This window comes from Patiria miniata, unplaced genomic scaffold (assembly GCF_015706575.1).
Source record: "Patiria miniata isolate m_02_andy unplaced genomic scaffold, ASM1570657v1 HiC_scaffold_20, whole genome shotgun sequence".
NCBI classification, from domain to species: Eukaryota; Metazoa; Echinodermata; class Asteroidea; order Valvatida; family Asterinidae; genus Patiria; species Patiria miniata.
In genome coordinates, this window is record NW_024037059.1 from 26,917,017 (window position 1) to 26,935,373 (window position 18,357).

At 39.9% G+C, this 18,357-nt stretch overlaps 2 protein-coding genes across 3 annotated transcripts; both read left to right on the forward strand.

Moving 5' to 3' along the window:
- Positions 1-10,110, forward strand: LOC119727950 (ribonuclease Oy-like). The gene is made up of 8 exons (XM_038200032.1): positions 1-168; positions 4,060-4,150; positions 5,194-5,276; positions 5,637-5,709; positions 5,933-6,000; positions 7,512-7,625; positions 9,242-9,362; positions 9,931-10,110. The coding sequence occupies exons 1-8, from the start codon at positions 68-70 to the stop codon at positions 10,108-10,110; spliced, it is 831 nt and encodes a 276-aa protein (XP_038055960.1). The 5' UTR covers positions 1-67.
- A 3,346-nt stretch (positions 10,111-13,456) lies between these two features.
- LOC119729319 lies at positions 13,457-18,265 on the forward strand. 2 transcript variants are annotated; one of them, XM_038201946.1, is made up of 3 exons: positions 13,457-14,057; positions 16,717-16,854; positions 17,559-18,265. In XM_038201946.1, exons 1-3 carry the CDS (start codon positions 13,841-13,843, stop codon positions 17,924-17,926), a joined length of 723 nt encoding a protein of 240 aa, XP_038057874.1. In that variant the 5' UTR covers positions 13,457-13,840; the 3' UTR covers positions 17,927-18,265. The 2 variants fall into 2 exon arrangements, with proteins under 2 accessions (XP_038057874.1, XP_038057873.1); XM_038201945.1 differs by having other exon boundaries at positions 13,460-14,057; positions 16,717-17,040.
- The last annotated feature ends 92 nt before the right edge of the window (positions 18,266-18,357 follow it).

Here is an 18,357-nt window from a genome sequence, read left to right on the forward strand (position 1 = left end):
AATCTCTTCCGCGTCATTCATTCTGCTATCATTCTAACTGTTGAGAAGAACTTAAAAGAGAAAAAAAATGTCTCCTCGCGGGGCTTCTGTTTTTATACTTGTCTTCGTATTTGTGTCGATGTTATGTGGCACATTTTCAATGCCTTCATTTGTCTCCAAACGTTTGTGGTAAGTTGGATGTGTTAATCTTTTGTTTCTTGACTAGAGTTGACACACTAGATTTTGTCTGTGATAGCTGTTCCCAATTTCAATTTCTTTTGTTTTTCTTTTGTTTTTCTTTTTCACTTTTCCCCATGGGTATTGTGTAAGTTTTCATTTTACATGCCACTTTGGGAACTTTTTTTTAAAGTACGATTACCTTTGTACATTGCATAGACGGTCATTTAAGCAACATGTGAAGATGTGTCCCGCAAAATTTCGTCATCGTGACTTCATCAAAACAAAAATATCTCACTAGAAGATAGCTATGATTCCCGTTCTTTGCACAATGCATTATAATTGCCTTAAGGTATGGTGTTCTATAGACGCCAAATCTGCGACGCGTCGTGCTTTCACGTCGTGCCGTCGCGTCGTACCGTCGCGTCGTGCCGTCGTCCGTCGCGTCGTGCCGTCTCCCGTCGCGTCGTGGCGTCGCGTCGTGCCGTCGCACCGTTTCTAAGCTCGTACACTGCGTGAGGAAGCGACGCACCTTCACACGTCGCGTCGTGCCGTCGTGCGTCGCGTCGTCCGTCGCGTCGTGCCGTCGCCTGTCGCGTCGTGCCGTCTCCTGTTACCTCGGCGCTCCTAAGTAGACTGCTTGAAGAGGCGACGCACACATTGCCCGTCGCGTCGTGCCGTCGCGCGTCGCGTCGTGCCGTCGCCCGTCGCGTCGTGCCGTCGCCCGTCGCGTCGTGCCGTCGCCCGTCGCGTGACTGTATCTTTCTTGGCAATAGGTGGCGCCTTCATTCGTCATGTACTTGTGTTTAATAGGAAGGGGCGTAATCATACATGTCGCCACTACATTTTAAGTTAAATGGAATGGAGTTTGGCCGCCACCATGCATTAAAGTTTTTATCAGACTTGTGTTTTCTTAAAAAGAAGTGGTTTTCTGGCTAGGAAAATAGCAAGGAAGAACCGGTTTTGTGCGAGCAAAATTCAGGGAACAATCTGTTGATACTAAAAACTTGTTGCCGCCGTGAATAAGGGTTAAAAAACTCATCCGGTGTTTTGGCGACGCAGGGACTGGTTTGTGTACATGTGGTTTTTGTTTCTAGTTCACTTAATGATTTGATTTATACCGGTGATAATATGCCGTCCCACCTGTTTTTTCTTTTGTGTGTGTCGGGGGAAACAGTGCATATTTTCTGTGCCCTTTTTACGCACTTCATCAGTCACCCTTTGTTTAATTCTTTTATACGTATTTACTTTATTGCTAATGATGGTTAAGAATATTTTACGCGTTAGCATTTCTTGTAATGATCAGATTAAGTGGATTCCTTATTTTTTATTTTTATTTCGAAATCCATGCCTAAATGACCATTATGTTAGTTCTGTTCTTCAAGAACTTCCAATAGGACTTGTACGTTTTCCTCATCCAAGTTTTTTTTCTTGGTTGGATGGTGGAGATGGGTTAATCCCTGATCGGACCAGGCCATCTTTTATGTTTTTTTGTCGTTTGTATGCCAGGATGGGTTGGGTCGCAAAGAGTGCACTGTGAAAATCATTATCGCTGATCAGATTCCAATGTTTCAGAAGGGCCTGCTTAAGAGCTGGGTGTTTATTTTGTGGGTGGTAGGGTAAAACAAAGACCAGCGGGATATTCTTTTCGATTTTTGCACGCTTTTTAGAGTTCACGCGAGTTTCGCCTTTTTTGGGAAGAAGGGCTAAGTCTTCTTGGTTGTATCCGCGTTTTTGAAGTTTGTCTTGGAAGAATTCAGCCTTCTCCTCAAATTCTTTTGAGTGTGTACATACACGGTCATATCTCATTAATTCTCCCTTAATCAAACCGCCAAACACTGACTCAGGGTGGGCTGAATTTCGAGCAAGATACTGAAAGGTATCAGTTTTTTTGGTTGCTACTCGAGTATCCAGTTTCCCTTCTTTTTTGAACCGTTCGCCTTTGTAGATGACGAGGTCGAGAAAGGTGACTTGACTGTTTGAAATCTCTGACGTGAACTTGAGCGTGGGATGAATTTGGTTTAGAGTTTGGACGAGGTCACCGGCTTGGTCTTCGTTACCGTTAAATATTATTAAGACGTTGTCCCTGTATCTCACGTAACTCACAATTGAAGGATTGTGTGGGAGAATAATTTCTTTTTCATATTTGAACAGGGTTATATCGCATATTTCTGGACTGCATTCGCTTCCCATAGCCACGCCAATTTTCTGTCTGAAGAACTTTCCATTGAATTCAAATATGTTTCGATGCATGATAAGTTCCGGGAGACAGCGAGCGTGTTCTCTTGTAGGTTTGGGTATTGCGTACATACTGCTATCGGCAACTTCAAGTGCATCGCAAACTGATTCAATTGCCTCATCTACGGTGGGCAGTTCGTATACATGGACACAATATCCAATGTGATCAATAGGCTATCCTGCTTCAATGTCACGTTGTTTAGTTTTTCAAGCACATGCCCGGAATCGCGTGTATAATTATGTGCTTTATTGTTTGACAATCGGAAGCAGAAAATAGTCTATGTATTTTGAAATTGATTGAGTCGGACCTCCGCAACCACTAATAATAGGCCTCCCCACAAACCGTGTACAAACTGTACGACATAGCAATTTGCAACACTTTCACCACACGGCACGCATGTCATAAATACAGTACAGTTACATGAAGAATGAAGGTGCCACCTATTGCCAAGAAAGATACAGTCACGCGACGGGCGACGGCACGACGCGACGGGCAACGGCACGACGCGACGGCACGACGCGACGGGCGACGGCACGACGCGACGCGCGACGGCACGACGCGACGGGCAATGTGTGCGTCGCCTCTTCAAGCAGTCTACTTAGAAGCGCCGAGGTAACAGGCGACGGCACGACGCGACGGGCGACGGCACGACGCGACGGACGACGGCACGACGCGACGCACGACGGCACGACGCGACGTGTGAAGGTGCGTCGCTTCCTCATGCAGTGTACGTGCTTAGAAACGGTAATTTTACAGGCGACGGCACGACGCGACGGGCGACGGCACGACGCGACGGACGACGGCACGACGCGACGGTACGACCCGACGGCACGACGTGAAAGCACGACGCGAGGCAGGTTTGGCGTCTATAGAACACCATATTAAGGTGTGTGTGCTGGAATATGTCAAGGTCATGTGATCCTTACTTCCAGTGTTACCAGAATATTTTATTGAAGACCCTAATTATGATATCTCACGAATTATTAATTTGATGGGTTGATACTGTACATTATTTTGTAGGCAGCAATATTTAAAGTTAAATATGTTACATTCATATTACCATGCAATCTATTATTCTTATATTATGACGTCATGAATATTTAATGAGACAAATTTGTGGCATCATATCTCGGCAGTATGACAGGTATGATACTTTTCTTTTGCGTTTGTATCATAGTATACTGAAGGTGTGCCTGCACAGATGTAAAGGACATGTGACCCTTACTTCCGGTGTTACCTGAAGTGCAATAAGATTATAATTTCAATGTTTAAGTGACAGTGTATAGATAATTCATTCAACCATTTTGTACCGTCCAATAGACAATCAAAAACCATATTGGGAACAGCTTTGCGGTTGTTCAGTACTACCACAATCTTATTTTGATTTTTTTCTTGCGGCTTTGCTTTGCAAGTTTTTGCAAAAGCTCAGCAAATAAATGAAATGTGCTAGTACGTGAATCATGATCCATAATGTTTCTTAGACGACAGGCATGACACTAAAATTGACAGGATTAGTCAAAACAACTATCCTACAATTCTTCAATATTTTTGTCTGAAAGTATAAATGCAATATATTTCATTTAGTTTACTTTTAACCTTCACTGCATTGGATGATGCACAGCATTGTGTAGATTCTTCAATTTCTTTTTCAATTTATTTCTCAGTGAAAACTGTGTAGAAAACAAGCATACAAATTCATGGGACTATCTCCTCTTTGTGAACGAGTGGCCAGAGTCGTTTTGCAAGTTCTACAATGTAAGCGGATTGAACCAGTGAATAATTCCTTAAGATATAGATTTTCAAACAGAAGCAATCTCAACAGTTATTTCTGCTGCTCAGAGCATCAATAATAAAAAAAAAGTTAAGATTATGAGCTGAAGTGGCTAATACTAGCCCTAATTGGGGGGGGGGGTTCGTTTGTTTCTAAAGTTCCATAGTTTGTTCTGTTGACAAACTTGGCAAGAGAATGTAAGAACGATAGTGGCATTGACAAAAATGTTCAGGGTTTGAAATTTTCAGTATTTCAGTACAAAGAAACACATTGAAAATATAATATAAATGAGGACTTTTCATTGGTTATTTTGTAAATGTTGCGTTAACATGTGTACTCTTTAAGCTGTTAAATTTTATTATGTGTAACGGTCGAAAATTTGACTATTCACTGTTAAACTTAACAGTAATTTGCCTTTTGCAAAACGAACTTAGTAACATGTGTCATTTGGTGGAAATATTTGGCCTGCAAATTAACACATTTAACAATGCTGGTCTCAAAAAAAAAATTCAAGTTAAGTATGAAACTGACTATGAATTATTTTACCAAAAGATAAACAGATCTTCATTTTTTTTTTATAAAATTGTATTTAAGGCCAAAAAAAAAATAAGTCGGTCTCTGGTCAGCGCGCGCGTCGATTTTAATCATGCGCGTCGATCTTTTTTTTTTTTCCAAAATGTTCCGCGGTAGCTCCAACAGCGCCCTCTATTTCCGCACCTCCTCAATTTTGTTTACCAAAGAGCACCAAGGAATGGGAAATTGTACCAAGGCAAATGATCGAAAGCACCAAGGCAAATTATGGAGGACACCAATGTACATGAGGACGCCAAAAAAGCAAAATAGTACCCCACCTTGTCTGTACAATCCAAGCTTGAAGAAAAAAGAAAAAAAAGCAAAAAAAAAAAAAAAAAAAGCCGCGTAGCCGCGTCAATTCCGGAACTTTGGTCTGACCAGAGACCGAATATTTTTTTTTTGGCCTAATTGTCCAATTTTGAGCTTAACAAATGCCACATATTTTCACTTCCAGGCATCACACGGACATGATAAAAAAGCTGAGAAAAAATGCGTCATTCCGCCAAGCGTATCAACTTGGACCATCCATGGCACATGGTAAAAAAAAACCTATATCAGACTTTTCAATATAAGAAGATAAAAAAGGAAGTCTTAGACTGAAGAGAAAAATTGGAAAGTCCCTCGATGTTTTCTTTGATATTATTATTAAAATTATATTCAGCTTTTTATTTTTTGGTGTATTAGTTTGGTATATGTGATACTCTTGCTGTTGTCGTTGTTGTCGTTGTGGTCGTTGTGGTCGTCGTCGTTTTGGGGGAAATTATTATTAAACTTGGTGAACTTCACTTACAGTATTTGTTTCATTGTTACAGTATTTGTTTCACATAAATATTCCTTGAATGATCCTAGAACCACGTAATATGATATTCAGAATGTTCCATGTTTGTTAATTGACAGGCCCAAGAAGACAGGCACCAAAGGACCAACGAGTTGCAACAATACTTGGCAATTCAAATTAAGTCAAATTAAAGTAAGTAATTCATCAATACGTCTTTGCCTAATGAGAATGACATCGTTTTTGATTTATTTCTTTTTTTTAAATGTTTTTCGGTTTTTCCTTGTGTGTATTAATTTTATTTTACCTTTATTTTTGTTGCAAATGTAGGCATATTTCATCTTACGACAAGTGCAGGAATTTAAGTCTGTGCTGATTTTTTTTACGTTGAATTGAGCGAGTTTCCTCTGTTTTTCAGGATCTGGTTCCTGTACTGAACAAAACTTGGCCTGGGCTACTGACAGCAAAAGAATATTGGAGTTTTTGGTGAGGTCACAATCATTTCCTCATTTTCCTTCCAGTTCTGAGAAAACCTCCGAGAGCTGAACCACATTTGTGGTAAAAATACGCCAGTTTTCAACTCACCCCAGTGACCTAGTGTCACCATTCCATTCCTCATTCTTAACCTGAACATCATTGGAGTGGATTGCAAACCACTTCTGGTGTCCGTTTAAACAACCCTCCATATATTGTCCTCATTCGTAGTTATTGCCTCAAACATCAGCAGGATTCAGTCCCCATCATCAAGGACAAACTAGAATCCCTGATTTCTGTATGCCTTTTGGGTGTACTTTGCAACATGTTTCCTGTTTATGACAGTTTATTTATAGCACAAAGTGTTTGCTTTACCTGACATTGCAGTATACAAGGCTTGTATTGATGTGCCTTCAATCAACATTGCTCAATTAAAAGTAGCATTGCCCCTAACAATGGAATGGGTTTCAATTGCACACAGCTCATCAGTACTTATTGTGCGTCTCATTTCACCAGAACTTTTATATTGTGCATGTAGATAATTGTGTACAAATATAGTTACTTCCTCACTGCAATTGGGGTGGTTTTTTTTCAATATGAGTGACAGTTTCACAGAATCAAAGACTTTGTGGTTTAAGAAAACATTATTGTTATCTTTTGAAATGATAAATATAGATGCAAAACAAGATGCAACTTGGACTATAACATTTGAATACAATAGAAGAGTAAAAAAAACTCTCAGAGTTGAGGTATTTTTCCTTAGGGTTTTTCTGTTACTCAAAAGCCAACTGTTTGTGGACATATATGAAAGTGGAACACCAAGACAAAGATCAAAAGGGTCGTTCAGTTTTTCATCATGCTTCCTTAAAGTTTAGTTAAAGCTTGAATTCTTACCATTAGAATTCAAAAAGAAACCAAAACGTACATGACACATTCTCTTAAACTGATAAAAATCTAGCTTGATTCAGTGTAGGCTATACAGATTCCTGTATGCAGGGGAGATCTAGAGCAATGTTTGTTTGCACTCAGTACCTTATACTTATTAGCTCTCAACCAGGAAATGTCCTTGTGCATTTACTTTCTGTTTTGTTTCCCTGAAATAATATACCTAAAAGAAGATACGGTACTTGCCTGCATATTATTTCTTTTTTTATCTCCTTATCGTGAGTCATAGTGAAAAGCGTTTCTTCACACTTAATTATTTTGTCAAGATATATGATCATATTCCTATAAATATTTCAGATTTTGTTTGTCTTCCTCGTGAATGTTAAAAACTAATATAACTTAAGTTTGTATAATTTCCCATTATTTAGTCAGATGGTTTATTTTTAGTAACAGAAATTTCATTTCTCATACTGTGTAATTTTCAGTTTAAATACAGATTATGTTCAATATATATCTAAAAGGCCATGGCTATAAGTTCTTGTGTGTGCAAGTTGTGATTCTGTAAAATTATCCATGAACTTGCAGTCACATGTAACAATTTTGATGGCCATTTCGTACTCATTTCACCATTCATCCAGGTTACATGAATGGGATAATCATGGCACTTGTGCAGCTAGTCTTCCTGTTCTGTACGGTGAGCACAACTATTTTGACAAAACGCTCCAACTGAAGCAACAACATAACATTGACAAGTAAGTCACTTACTTTGACACCACTCACTTGTTTTACATAGTACATAACAAGAGTTCTGTCACCATTATGGAATCATGGGGTTATGGTGTGGTGGTATCGAATTTTTGGAAGACAGTTAGAGTGGAGCTGTAGTTATAGGGGCCGAATCCGCCAAAATCAACCAGGCAGTTTAGGGGATTGAGGCCGAATGGCAAAGGGTCAGTTGATTTGGAGGATACATTGAGCAAGGTCTTTGACTGTACCCTGCATTGTTCATGTTCAGCCATGCATAATTGAGGCTTACGTTATACTGAGTACCATCCACATTGCTTTTGGATTTTACCCACACTGCCTCAGTGTAATCCCATAAGGCCATGCAATAAACAAGGCTGCCAACGTGACTTACGGCGGGCGGCGATTTTTTTCCTCTCCCAAACGACATCTGCATATGGGTGTACGCTATGGCGTTTTGGGACTTTACTTTTCTAAAAACATGAGAAGAAAATATAAAATTAGAAAAAAAAATTGAATTCGAACGTTATGAAAGTCGGACTTTATTTCCCTTTAAAAAAAAAATCCTCCGAAGCCTCAGGTTAGAAAAGAAAAAAATTTGGGTACAAAACCGTGATTCGAACCCGCAACCTCGCGGTGCAAAATCACGACCCTGTATCGACTGAGCTATCGCACGTGCATGGGGGGGGGGATAATTATATACCTGCGTACGTATCATAAAAGTATCGTAGAGGGCGCTAAACAACCATGTATGCGGATGTAGCTTGGGACAAGAAAATTCGCCGGCGGGCGCCTCAGGCCGTGTCATAAACGGGCTTCCAGAGCTACGGCTACGTCTATTGTCAATGGGAGTGGACCTAGACCTAGCTTTAGACAGTTGATTCTGATGCAGCCTGTGTCATGTCAAAGTTCAACTTTCTTGCACGAAACTTCACCCGAAACCGTTCGTTTATTTAGCTCCACTGCGCATGTCTGTCATCACGCGAGGATCCAGGCGCGAGTAAGCTGGGGGAAGTAATCGAACGCACTCAGTATACGCAACAGTAATTGTCGAAGGATTTTGAATGATTGAGCCAGTGGTCACCCTTCCGGTGAAGAAATTGAAAAAACAAAATGGCAGAGGATTTTGGGGGATTGAGGCTATATCAAATTATTACATGGTAGCAATTGGAAGATTTTGCAGGATTGAGGATGTTCCTAGTCAAAGGCCCTAGGCTGTTAGGGTAATTATGTCAAAAGCTATCATGACCATCAATAAACATTCTGGATAAACAATCTTGGATGTGGTAGATTGGGTGGGGGAGGGGATGGAGGAAGTCAGATGCAAAGACAACTGCCGGTCATTATCCAACCCTCACAGTTGCTAAACTAATAGACCTTTATCATGCTGCCACCATTTCAGTCATGTAACCTGTATCCAATAACAGTACTGAATGATAATGTTTCTGTGCAAAAAGGAATCAGACTACTTTTTTTCCTTCCAGCCTCGCTTTGGTTACGTTGATTTGAATGGGGAAAAGTCAAGATGGCCGCAACATGATAATAGTCTATGTGATCCCTGATTCTCTACTTCAATTTATATCATCACAAGTGCATTCTCATTGCTGCCTTTCATCATATCCAGGATCCTGAGCAGCAGTGGCATTATTCCATCATCGACTGTCAAATATACTCGGGAAAAAATCCTGGAGTCTGTCAAGAATGCTACCGGGGGCATGCCAAATCTTATTTGTTTCCAAGAGAATGTAAGAATCCAAGCAATGTCAAGTGAGACTGATCAAGTAGGGCACTGTTCGTTATTTAATGTGAGTCATGTGATACAGTGGTTATTTTTGGTGATGGTATAACCATTTCCAATCTTCAGTTTCCATCACATTGTCAATAAAAACAATCAAGGACATACACAAAAAATCCATAAACAAATCAAGAACTTGTTTGTTTTTCTCAATTAACCAACGTAACCTTGCTATAATTCATTTGTTTTAAAGAAGCTGGAAATTGAGATGATTTGTGTAACGGTTAAAATATTTATAAGAGCAAAATAGATTCAGTAATAGCAGTCTGCAGTATTTTTATCTTTCATAAAGTTGGTCCGATCCTGACTTGAGTTAAGAGAATAATCTGTTTAATTTGTAGTTATGCATTGGAGAAAAAAAAATAATAACTTATTTGTTTTCTTAAGATCACTCATGAGTTTATGTGCCTATGAACAGTGGGCATTATATAGTTTATGTTTGTTGATGAGGGGCTTTCCCAATATTCGTACAACCTGTTAACATATGATATTCTATTCCTTTCATTCTGCATGAACAGAGTGGCTCTGACTTCAAGCAATACCTGCAGGAGATCAGAATGTGCTTGGATAAATCCCTGCAACCATTTGATTGTCCTGAATCGGAATGTATGCACTTGACAATGGCATACAGCAGCCCTTGCTCATCCAAGACTCCCATTGCATTGCCACCACTCACAACAGGGAATACAGTGGTGTAGTACATAGTAAATGCTGAGTCAAGCAGTAGGCCTTTTAAAGTCATAATAGGATTACTTGCATTTATCCTAAAATTAACCTCCCGAATTATTACCAAAAAGCTTTTAAAGATCGTTCTGGAACTAAACACCCTGTGAAAATATTTCGTCTGGCTTGTTGTCATTCAGATGAAATCAAGAAATGCTGGTCATTTCCAACGATCAGTCAATTGACTGATTTTTTGAAGTACAGAGTGTTAAATAATTAAGAGTGTTAAATAAAGAGAGCTATTTTTTTTTAAATAAAGAGTGCTCGAAAAGTGTAATATCCACTTAGCTGAAAATTCAACAGGTGAGGTTTTTAACATTCTTCTTCGGGTTTTGAATGGTGTGATTATTGGAAACGAACAAAGTGAGTGATAAGCAAATGATCTTGTATGCCTTTAAACTATCCAAAATCTCTGTGTTGGACCCAGCTATCTTGAACCCTGCGGTTTTGGAAACCCCTTTTACTTTTTACTCTATCATGAAATCTTCACTGCTTCCATCTAGTGCTCTAGACGGAAAATGTGCGGCCCCGATGGGGACAGGGGTTGAGAGGCTCTATTTACTCAGGTAGAAAATGGAAAACGTACGCGACCAACCCGTCTGTTGAAAATGTGTAAGGTGTTCCATCTGCGCCAGGTCTGCTTAAAGGGAATATACATCATTTGCTTTTGCTGTAATTTTTAGAAATGGATGGAATTGGGGGGTTGGAAATATATAGCAAGAAAAACAATCATTTTCCTGTAGTCTGGTTCCCTGACTCCATTTAAGAAGAAACAGAGCAGTTTACATACATTGGGGAATTGTAAGGTCAGGGAACCAGTCTAGCTGGCTTGTACCCGTTCATAGGTGTGTAATCGATTGCAAACAAGTGCGATGGTCAACTGGGGCCAGTATTTGAAAAAAAGCCAGTTTTTTTTCCAACGCTGATCGGCCACTTTTCTTGAAAATGACAGTATACCAGGTGCCATGATTTTACAGGATGCTTTACACTGTCATTCACTAACAGTCCAGCAAGGTATTTCAAAATGATTTGGTAGTTTTATTTTTTGATGTTTGCAAATGTTGTATTTTCCCTTTAAAGTGGACCTGAGTGGAATTCAACATGGGAAGCCGATAGTTTGAAAAGGCCAATATTAATATGAGTACGTGTATTATGGTTTTCACATACCTTTTTTCAAGAAAAAAAGGAGCTTATTGATTTATGACGACGAGGAATGCATCCAAGATATCAATGGAAAGCTTACTGGCCCTAGTTTATGATCAAAAGTTCATCAGCTGTTCATATTATCCCTTTGTTTGTGAGTTACCCTTTTGGAGGACACCTGTGTTGTATAGTGTACGCAAAATGTGGTATGGTAACTCTGCCGAGAATTGGCCCAAACTCTGTTTTGATACTGAAGTGTTTGTAATTTTGACAATCAGTTTTGTCATTCTTGTAGAGCAATGGGTGACATCACACAATAACTTGTAAGAAAAAAATTTTACATTTATTGATGACTTATTAGTCAAGTGGTCAAGACAATGTCCTTTTTGTACATTCTTCATATATACTGTAAACATTTACCCACAAAAGCACTGAAAAATGAATGTTATAAATTGTTTCCACTGATTATTGTATATACATAGCTCAATTTTACAGTATGGTGCAAAGATCAGACAATCAGCATACAATCTTTTATTATTTTCTACTTTCCTGAATATTGTTTTTGATGTCATTGGTTCAAAGGCTGGGGTTGATTTTTTTTGGGGGGGGGGGATTCTTGTTATGTTTCGGTTTATGTTATTTGTTGTATGTTATTGCAATCAAGTTTAGCTGGTGGTACATTCCAAACCTTTCATGTCATTAATTTCGGGCTCGAATCCTGCTGAAGATATCTTGAATAAGTCTCGGGAACATTACAAATTGGCTTTCTTTCCTTGTTTTCTAATATATTTTTTCTGCTTTTCCAGAGGAGGCAAGCGACGCCCATGTTCATTAGACATTATTAGAAATAGTTGACTGTTCTTGTTTTGGTTATTAATGCTAAATGACCCGTGACCTTCGGGAAGCGATATTTAAGCGGGTTCCTAGAGATATATGTATTTTAATGTAAACTGTTCAATCTGATGGTGCCACACAATTTATTTCAATGTAGGGTATATATAGGCCTACAATCCTGGCCAAATCTCGCTGGGCCCCATTCCCCGGGCCTAGTAGCTAGTGTAGAGCTTTCTCCGGACACTTGACCTCCGTAAAATCAAAGCTTTCAATTTGACACTGTGGCTGACTCGATTTTTAAATAATAATTACGCTTTATAATTAAAACATTTGCAAATATTTTAATTAGGAAATTTTCACCCGAGACGTCGTATGATTCCGGCCGCGCAAATTATCAAATCTGTAAACATACGAATATCCACCAGCCCGAATTAAGTTATAAGCAGGGAAATTGAACAAAGTGTATTATGCAAGATAGATTAATTATATGACATTCCACATAATCAGGAATGTTCATAAGAGCAGTAAATGAAGGAACCCAAATTAATAAATCGAAATAAAAATCTTAAACTAACCATATAAATATTTACAATACATGCTATGGAATGAATTCACATATCGGATCTCGAAAAATCTCAGAAAATAATAACACAAAAATTCAGTGGAATTCTTAGACAGTCAGTGTGAAAAATGCAAGGCAACGAAAAGAGTGAAATCAATGAATGAATGGAAATAAAAATCTTGAACTGTACAAATGTTTATATGTCGAACAAGGAAGGGAAAAGATCCACAAGAATCTGGAAAGACTGAAGGAGATATATAGGGGCCTTACTCAATGGATTAGGTAGACAGTCAATACAAAATAAACAGATTAATAGGTAAAGTAATGCAAAGAATGAAACCCAATGAATAAACGGGGAAACATCTTTAACAATAAAAACATAATTAATACTCAATTGCACCGGCGAAATTTCACGGTTTTCTTCTCTCTTTTTTAGTACCGTACACAGACTGGCAACAAGTGTAGTAGTACATCATGGCGGCGCGGAGAATTGGCCGACTCTGTTCGTTGCTCTATGGCCACTAGTGATCATTCAGTCTCAGAATAGTTTTGCTTGACCGAACTATACTTGGTCTAATACTAAAATTTGCTTAAACACCAGATACTTAATTTGGTACAACTATCCAATTTAATTTTTGGGGCCTTCCATTAGTAAATAGTAACGAAAATAGTCCTTGTTTTACCGGCCGTGCCATGTTATGTTCGTGAACGAGACAGTACCTTACCGGATTTACAAATGCGATACCGAAATAAGTTGAAATTCCTAGTTTCGGCGCACCGAATTTACAAATCCGTTGATTCCTAGTTACGCTGCACCATGTCCATTGATCTCCTATCAATGAGCTTGACCCGTTGACCTCGTCACACGCAGTTAAAGTGGGGCAGTCGCTACAAAGGTTTTTGTATACGTACGTGTATGTTTCTGCCTTGTAAACTGACCCCGCATTATCCCAGTACAGTCCATAGAGCTATATTAAATTACTAGAGCGCTAACTTCGTGTACAAAGTAATGCCTGCTGGGTGCATCCATGTTTGTGCACAAACCTATGGAGACCTAGACATTTTGTACGGCTTTTGTACAGCTATTTGCATATAATTTAATATAGCTCTATGGTACAGTCTGACTACGGAGAAATACAAATTTCTCAACGGTGAATACAAACAACATGTCTGAAAACGCCGTACCGTCACAGACTTTGACGGAGTACTGTAACAGTTTAGACTACTACAACGTGAATTTTGATGTGTATAATCGTGTGAGTCAAAGGATTAACAGATTTTCAGATTGGATAGACAAAAGCCTACCCAAACTTGCGGACTCAATGGAGATTTCCCTGCCTGCGACTGGCACATTAAACGTGCTTAGTGTGGGCGCTGGGAATGGTAAGTACAACTGAATTACAAACTACAATATGTTTACTGCATCCCCAACTGCCCAGTTTATCCTGCAGGGGTTGACTATTTATGGTTAAATTTGACCACATGATTTTGAAGTGATGTACAATATTGACACTTTGCGTACATCAGCCATCTTAGAGGTCTTTCTTTCTTTTTCAATTCAGAATAAAAATGAATGCATTAAATATGTCTGCTAACGATGTCCATCTACAATCTAGAACAAAAGCACGTAGCTCAAAATATGGCTGTCACGCCCCAACTATCGCATCGGTCCCAACTATAGTTGGGCCTGTCCCAACTATAGTTGGGCCTGTCCCAACTGTAGTTCCACAGTTGGGCTGGCCCAACTATAGTTGGGCCTGTCCCAACTATAGTTAGGACGGTCCCAACTGTAAGTTCCACTGTTGGGCTGGCCCATCTATAGTTGGGCCACTCCGATCTTTTTATTTTGCGGTGTCCCAACTATAGTTTCCATTGATGTACAACTGTAAAACGTTCCCTACAGCTCTGATACACGTCTGACTTTACTGGGGACCACTGAAATTAGCTATTGATGGGGCGAATCTATAGTTGGGCCACTCCAATCTTTTTATTTTGCGGTCCCAACTATAGTGTACATTGTTGTACGATTATAAAACATTCCCTACAACTCTAATACACATCTGACTTAGACCATCTGTAGTTGGGCCACTGCAATATTTTTATTTGGTGGTCCCAACTATAGTTTACAATTGATGTACGACTATAAAACATTCCCTACAGCTCTGTTACATACTGTCCGACTTCACTTGGGACCTTTGACATTAGCTATGGGTGGGGCCCATCTATAGTTGGCCGGCCATGGCAATCTTTGAATTTTGCAAAATGTTGCTGGACAATCAACCCAGCAGCTGGACAACTCATCCAACTAGGCAGTACCACGTGACCGGTCAGCCTTGCGGCATGCATGCACGACGAATACACGGTGCCAGCGCCGCGGAACATTTTAATCCAACAAGATCTATCAAGCATGAAGCATCCGGCGCAACTCCAGTCCTAACTATAGTTGGGCCGACCCAACTGCCGCACTATAGTTGGGACAGTCCCAACTATAGTTGGGACCGATGCGATAGTTTGGGCGTGACAGCGCTACTAGTACTATGCAAAGGCTCAGTACCTCCGTACATCAGCAATGTGCTCTTACGTACCTTAATAGGGCCTAGTACATCAGTACCTCAGTACTTTAGCAATGAGCTCTTATGGGCCTTGTAAGCAAACATACATTCCTCATGGGAACAGCAAAACACTGAACATTAAAGAAAAACATTTGGACCCCGGATGTCATGACCTGAATTGTAAACAGGGCAGAGGTCATGACATCCAAGCCAACAGTGTGATGAGGGCGCTGTTCCATTGTAATTACTGTACCATCAGTACATCAGCCATGAGCTCTTGGGCCTTATGTACGAGTTACTCATTTTTGTCGAGTTCCCTGAAAGTATTTCATAAATTATTGTTAACTGTTGATTGGATGGCGCCAGACTATTTATGCAGGCTTACTCACAACTCTCCAAGGTGTTCGAGACACACATCAAATTAAAGCTTATTACATCATCTTTCATTTTCTTTTCGATTTTTTTTTTTTTGGGGGGGGGGTATCTAATGACTTTTAGGAGAAATTTCCATCCGAAGATGATCACCCCTTAAAATAGTCCTGAAGCCTATCGCCATTTTGAAAAAACGGTGCATACACTCCATTTGAAAATAGAGCACTTTTAGGGCCCTAATTTCATCCAAATTTCACTAAACACAAGCTCACAGTCCTGTGCACGGCTTCCGCCCATATTTTTTTTACAAAACCTCAATTTCATGGCCCACAATATGCTCAAATATTAACGAATTTGAGGGCATGCAAATCGTGATTTGGACGGCGTAGGCAATTTCGGACCAATTTACTGGCCTGCAACCATGAGCACCCGAAAATGAACACTGTCCTCGTACATAAATTTGTGAACATGTCTATGACCGCATTACCTTTGGTTTTTTAACAGTAGGCCTACCGGTATTGTTCCTCAGTATTTTGTACATGACTACGTATTCAGCACTAGCGTCATCGGTGGTGAATAGTATTATCTGCTGTGAAGTTGTCTCACGGAATCACTCGCGAGATTTCGAAATGAAATGGAAAGATTTACAAACTTTTCTGTTTAAAGTTTAGTCTTGATTGTTATGAGAACTTGCGAGCGAGAGATTACGTGCCCTCCGTTCTCTCCCTTTTGTCTACGTTAAGGGTTAACTGATCGTCAATTTCTTTCCTGTAAATTGAGGTCTTGAATGCTATACCAGACGCCACATCACTGTAAATTATGCCCGGGCATGCGCAACTGGAATCTCACGTAATCTCTCGCTCGCACTTTCTCTTGAAATCAAGATTAAATTTCAAACAGGTAAGTTCTCGTTTAATCTTGTCATTTACCTTGAATTTGAGACCCGTCATTTGTTGGAAAACACTTAGGGAGGAAAGTTGGAGGGAGCCTTGTGTGTTGCCTATGGCTTCCCATATTCCTTAGGACCCAGGACCTTCCATCCACAACCTACATCCCTACGTTTGCATAGTGATCCATCCAGACTGAATTAAAACGAGACGCATCTTTACCTTCAACAGGCACGATCGACAGCAGAATCCTACCTCACCTTCGGGACAAGGTACATCCTAACGTACGAGCTATCTTCCTTGAGCCTGACCTTCACACGTTTCAACAGTGCCAAGACCTGGTCGGCAAGGAATCTCCTAGGCTACAAGGTATAGAGTTTGACTGGAGACAGCAGACATTCCAGGAGTATCGATCAACCGCCAAGGAAGAAGACAAGTTTCATTTTATCTGCTGCTTCAACTCCATCTACTACACGGGAGATATGGGGAGTTCCCTCAGATATCTCTACGATAAGCTGCACAGTGGGGGTATTCTTCTAATCACACTAGTTGATGGTAATTTATCAAATTAGGTTTTGCCCTTCACCGACGTTCAAACACTGTATACTAAGTGTGTTACCTCCCGAGTGAAAGGTGGAGAAAAAAGATCACTCGGGTGATCGACCTCCTGCTTTCTAGTGCAGATGTCTTACCACTCGACCACCGAGCTACCATAATAATGGTAATTTATGTTGATTATTTTGGCAGTGAGAACAATCAAGCGTTGGGAATATTTGTAGATGAATAGATGGCATTTCAGAAAAGATATGTAAAATTCAATTTACTGGCAATAAACATCACAGCAGGAATCTCTGGCTACTACTTTTGTTCTGGAAGCACCATTTTCTTAAACTAACGTGATTTCAAAACCTTAGAAGTGTGATGGGTCTTAAAAAGATAATTTTAATTATTATAGTACATTTAACAAAATAAACAATAAGGCGAGTTTCTCATTAGATAAGTCTGTATATGCATTAAAACTCAACAAGCACGGCTCTTTGTATGTATTTTTTTTTTTCATTTTAATTTTTCAGGTAAATCAGGGGGCGGGCAATTTTGGCAGTTCCTCAACACATCCCTTGGCCAAGAGAAAGACTTCTTCACATCTTTTGATTTGGAGGAGGCATGCAGGAAGCAGAACATTATGATTTCAGAGGTCCAGCCGATTGGGATCTACGTCAACGTCTCATGCTGCTTCGATCCTCCCCAAGAGCTTACCGAGGACGGGAGATACCTTCTTGATACCATCACTCGATCGGTCAACTTCGCCCAGACTGCAGCGGCTGAGCTTCGGAAGGATGTGCTTCGGTTCTTGAGGAGTGATACTTGCTCGTCGATAACCGCGGACGGGCAGGTAATCTTGGATGGGAGTAACTCCGCTTACATCATACGTAGACCATGACCAACTGGGCGTTAAATGAGTTTCCTTCTCTCTAGACTTAGAAAACTCAGGGAATTTTTGAGAAACACCAATAATCAGGGAAAACTCAGGGAATTTGACAGTGACCCCGCACCAGGTTGGGAGGCCAAATTTTTCTTGAATTTGATTTTCTTTCTGAAAACGCTTGAAGTGGTTTACAACTTTAGATTAATAAGTTGAAAACAATTACTTTATTGTGCATATTTCACACAAAACAAATATCAAATTGATTGCTGTTCATGTAAACTGCCATAGCAAAGTACAATGTATGCTATAAGTGCTGAAGTTGGAAAATGAAGCTGTTTGTAGAGGGTCAATTGGTTTAATGGCCTGCGTGTGTTTTTCTCTAGCGATGATTAGTCAAAGGCTGATAAAAAAACAAAAGACACAAATTATCAGAATCTTGGTGACAG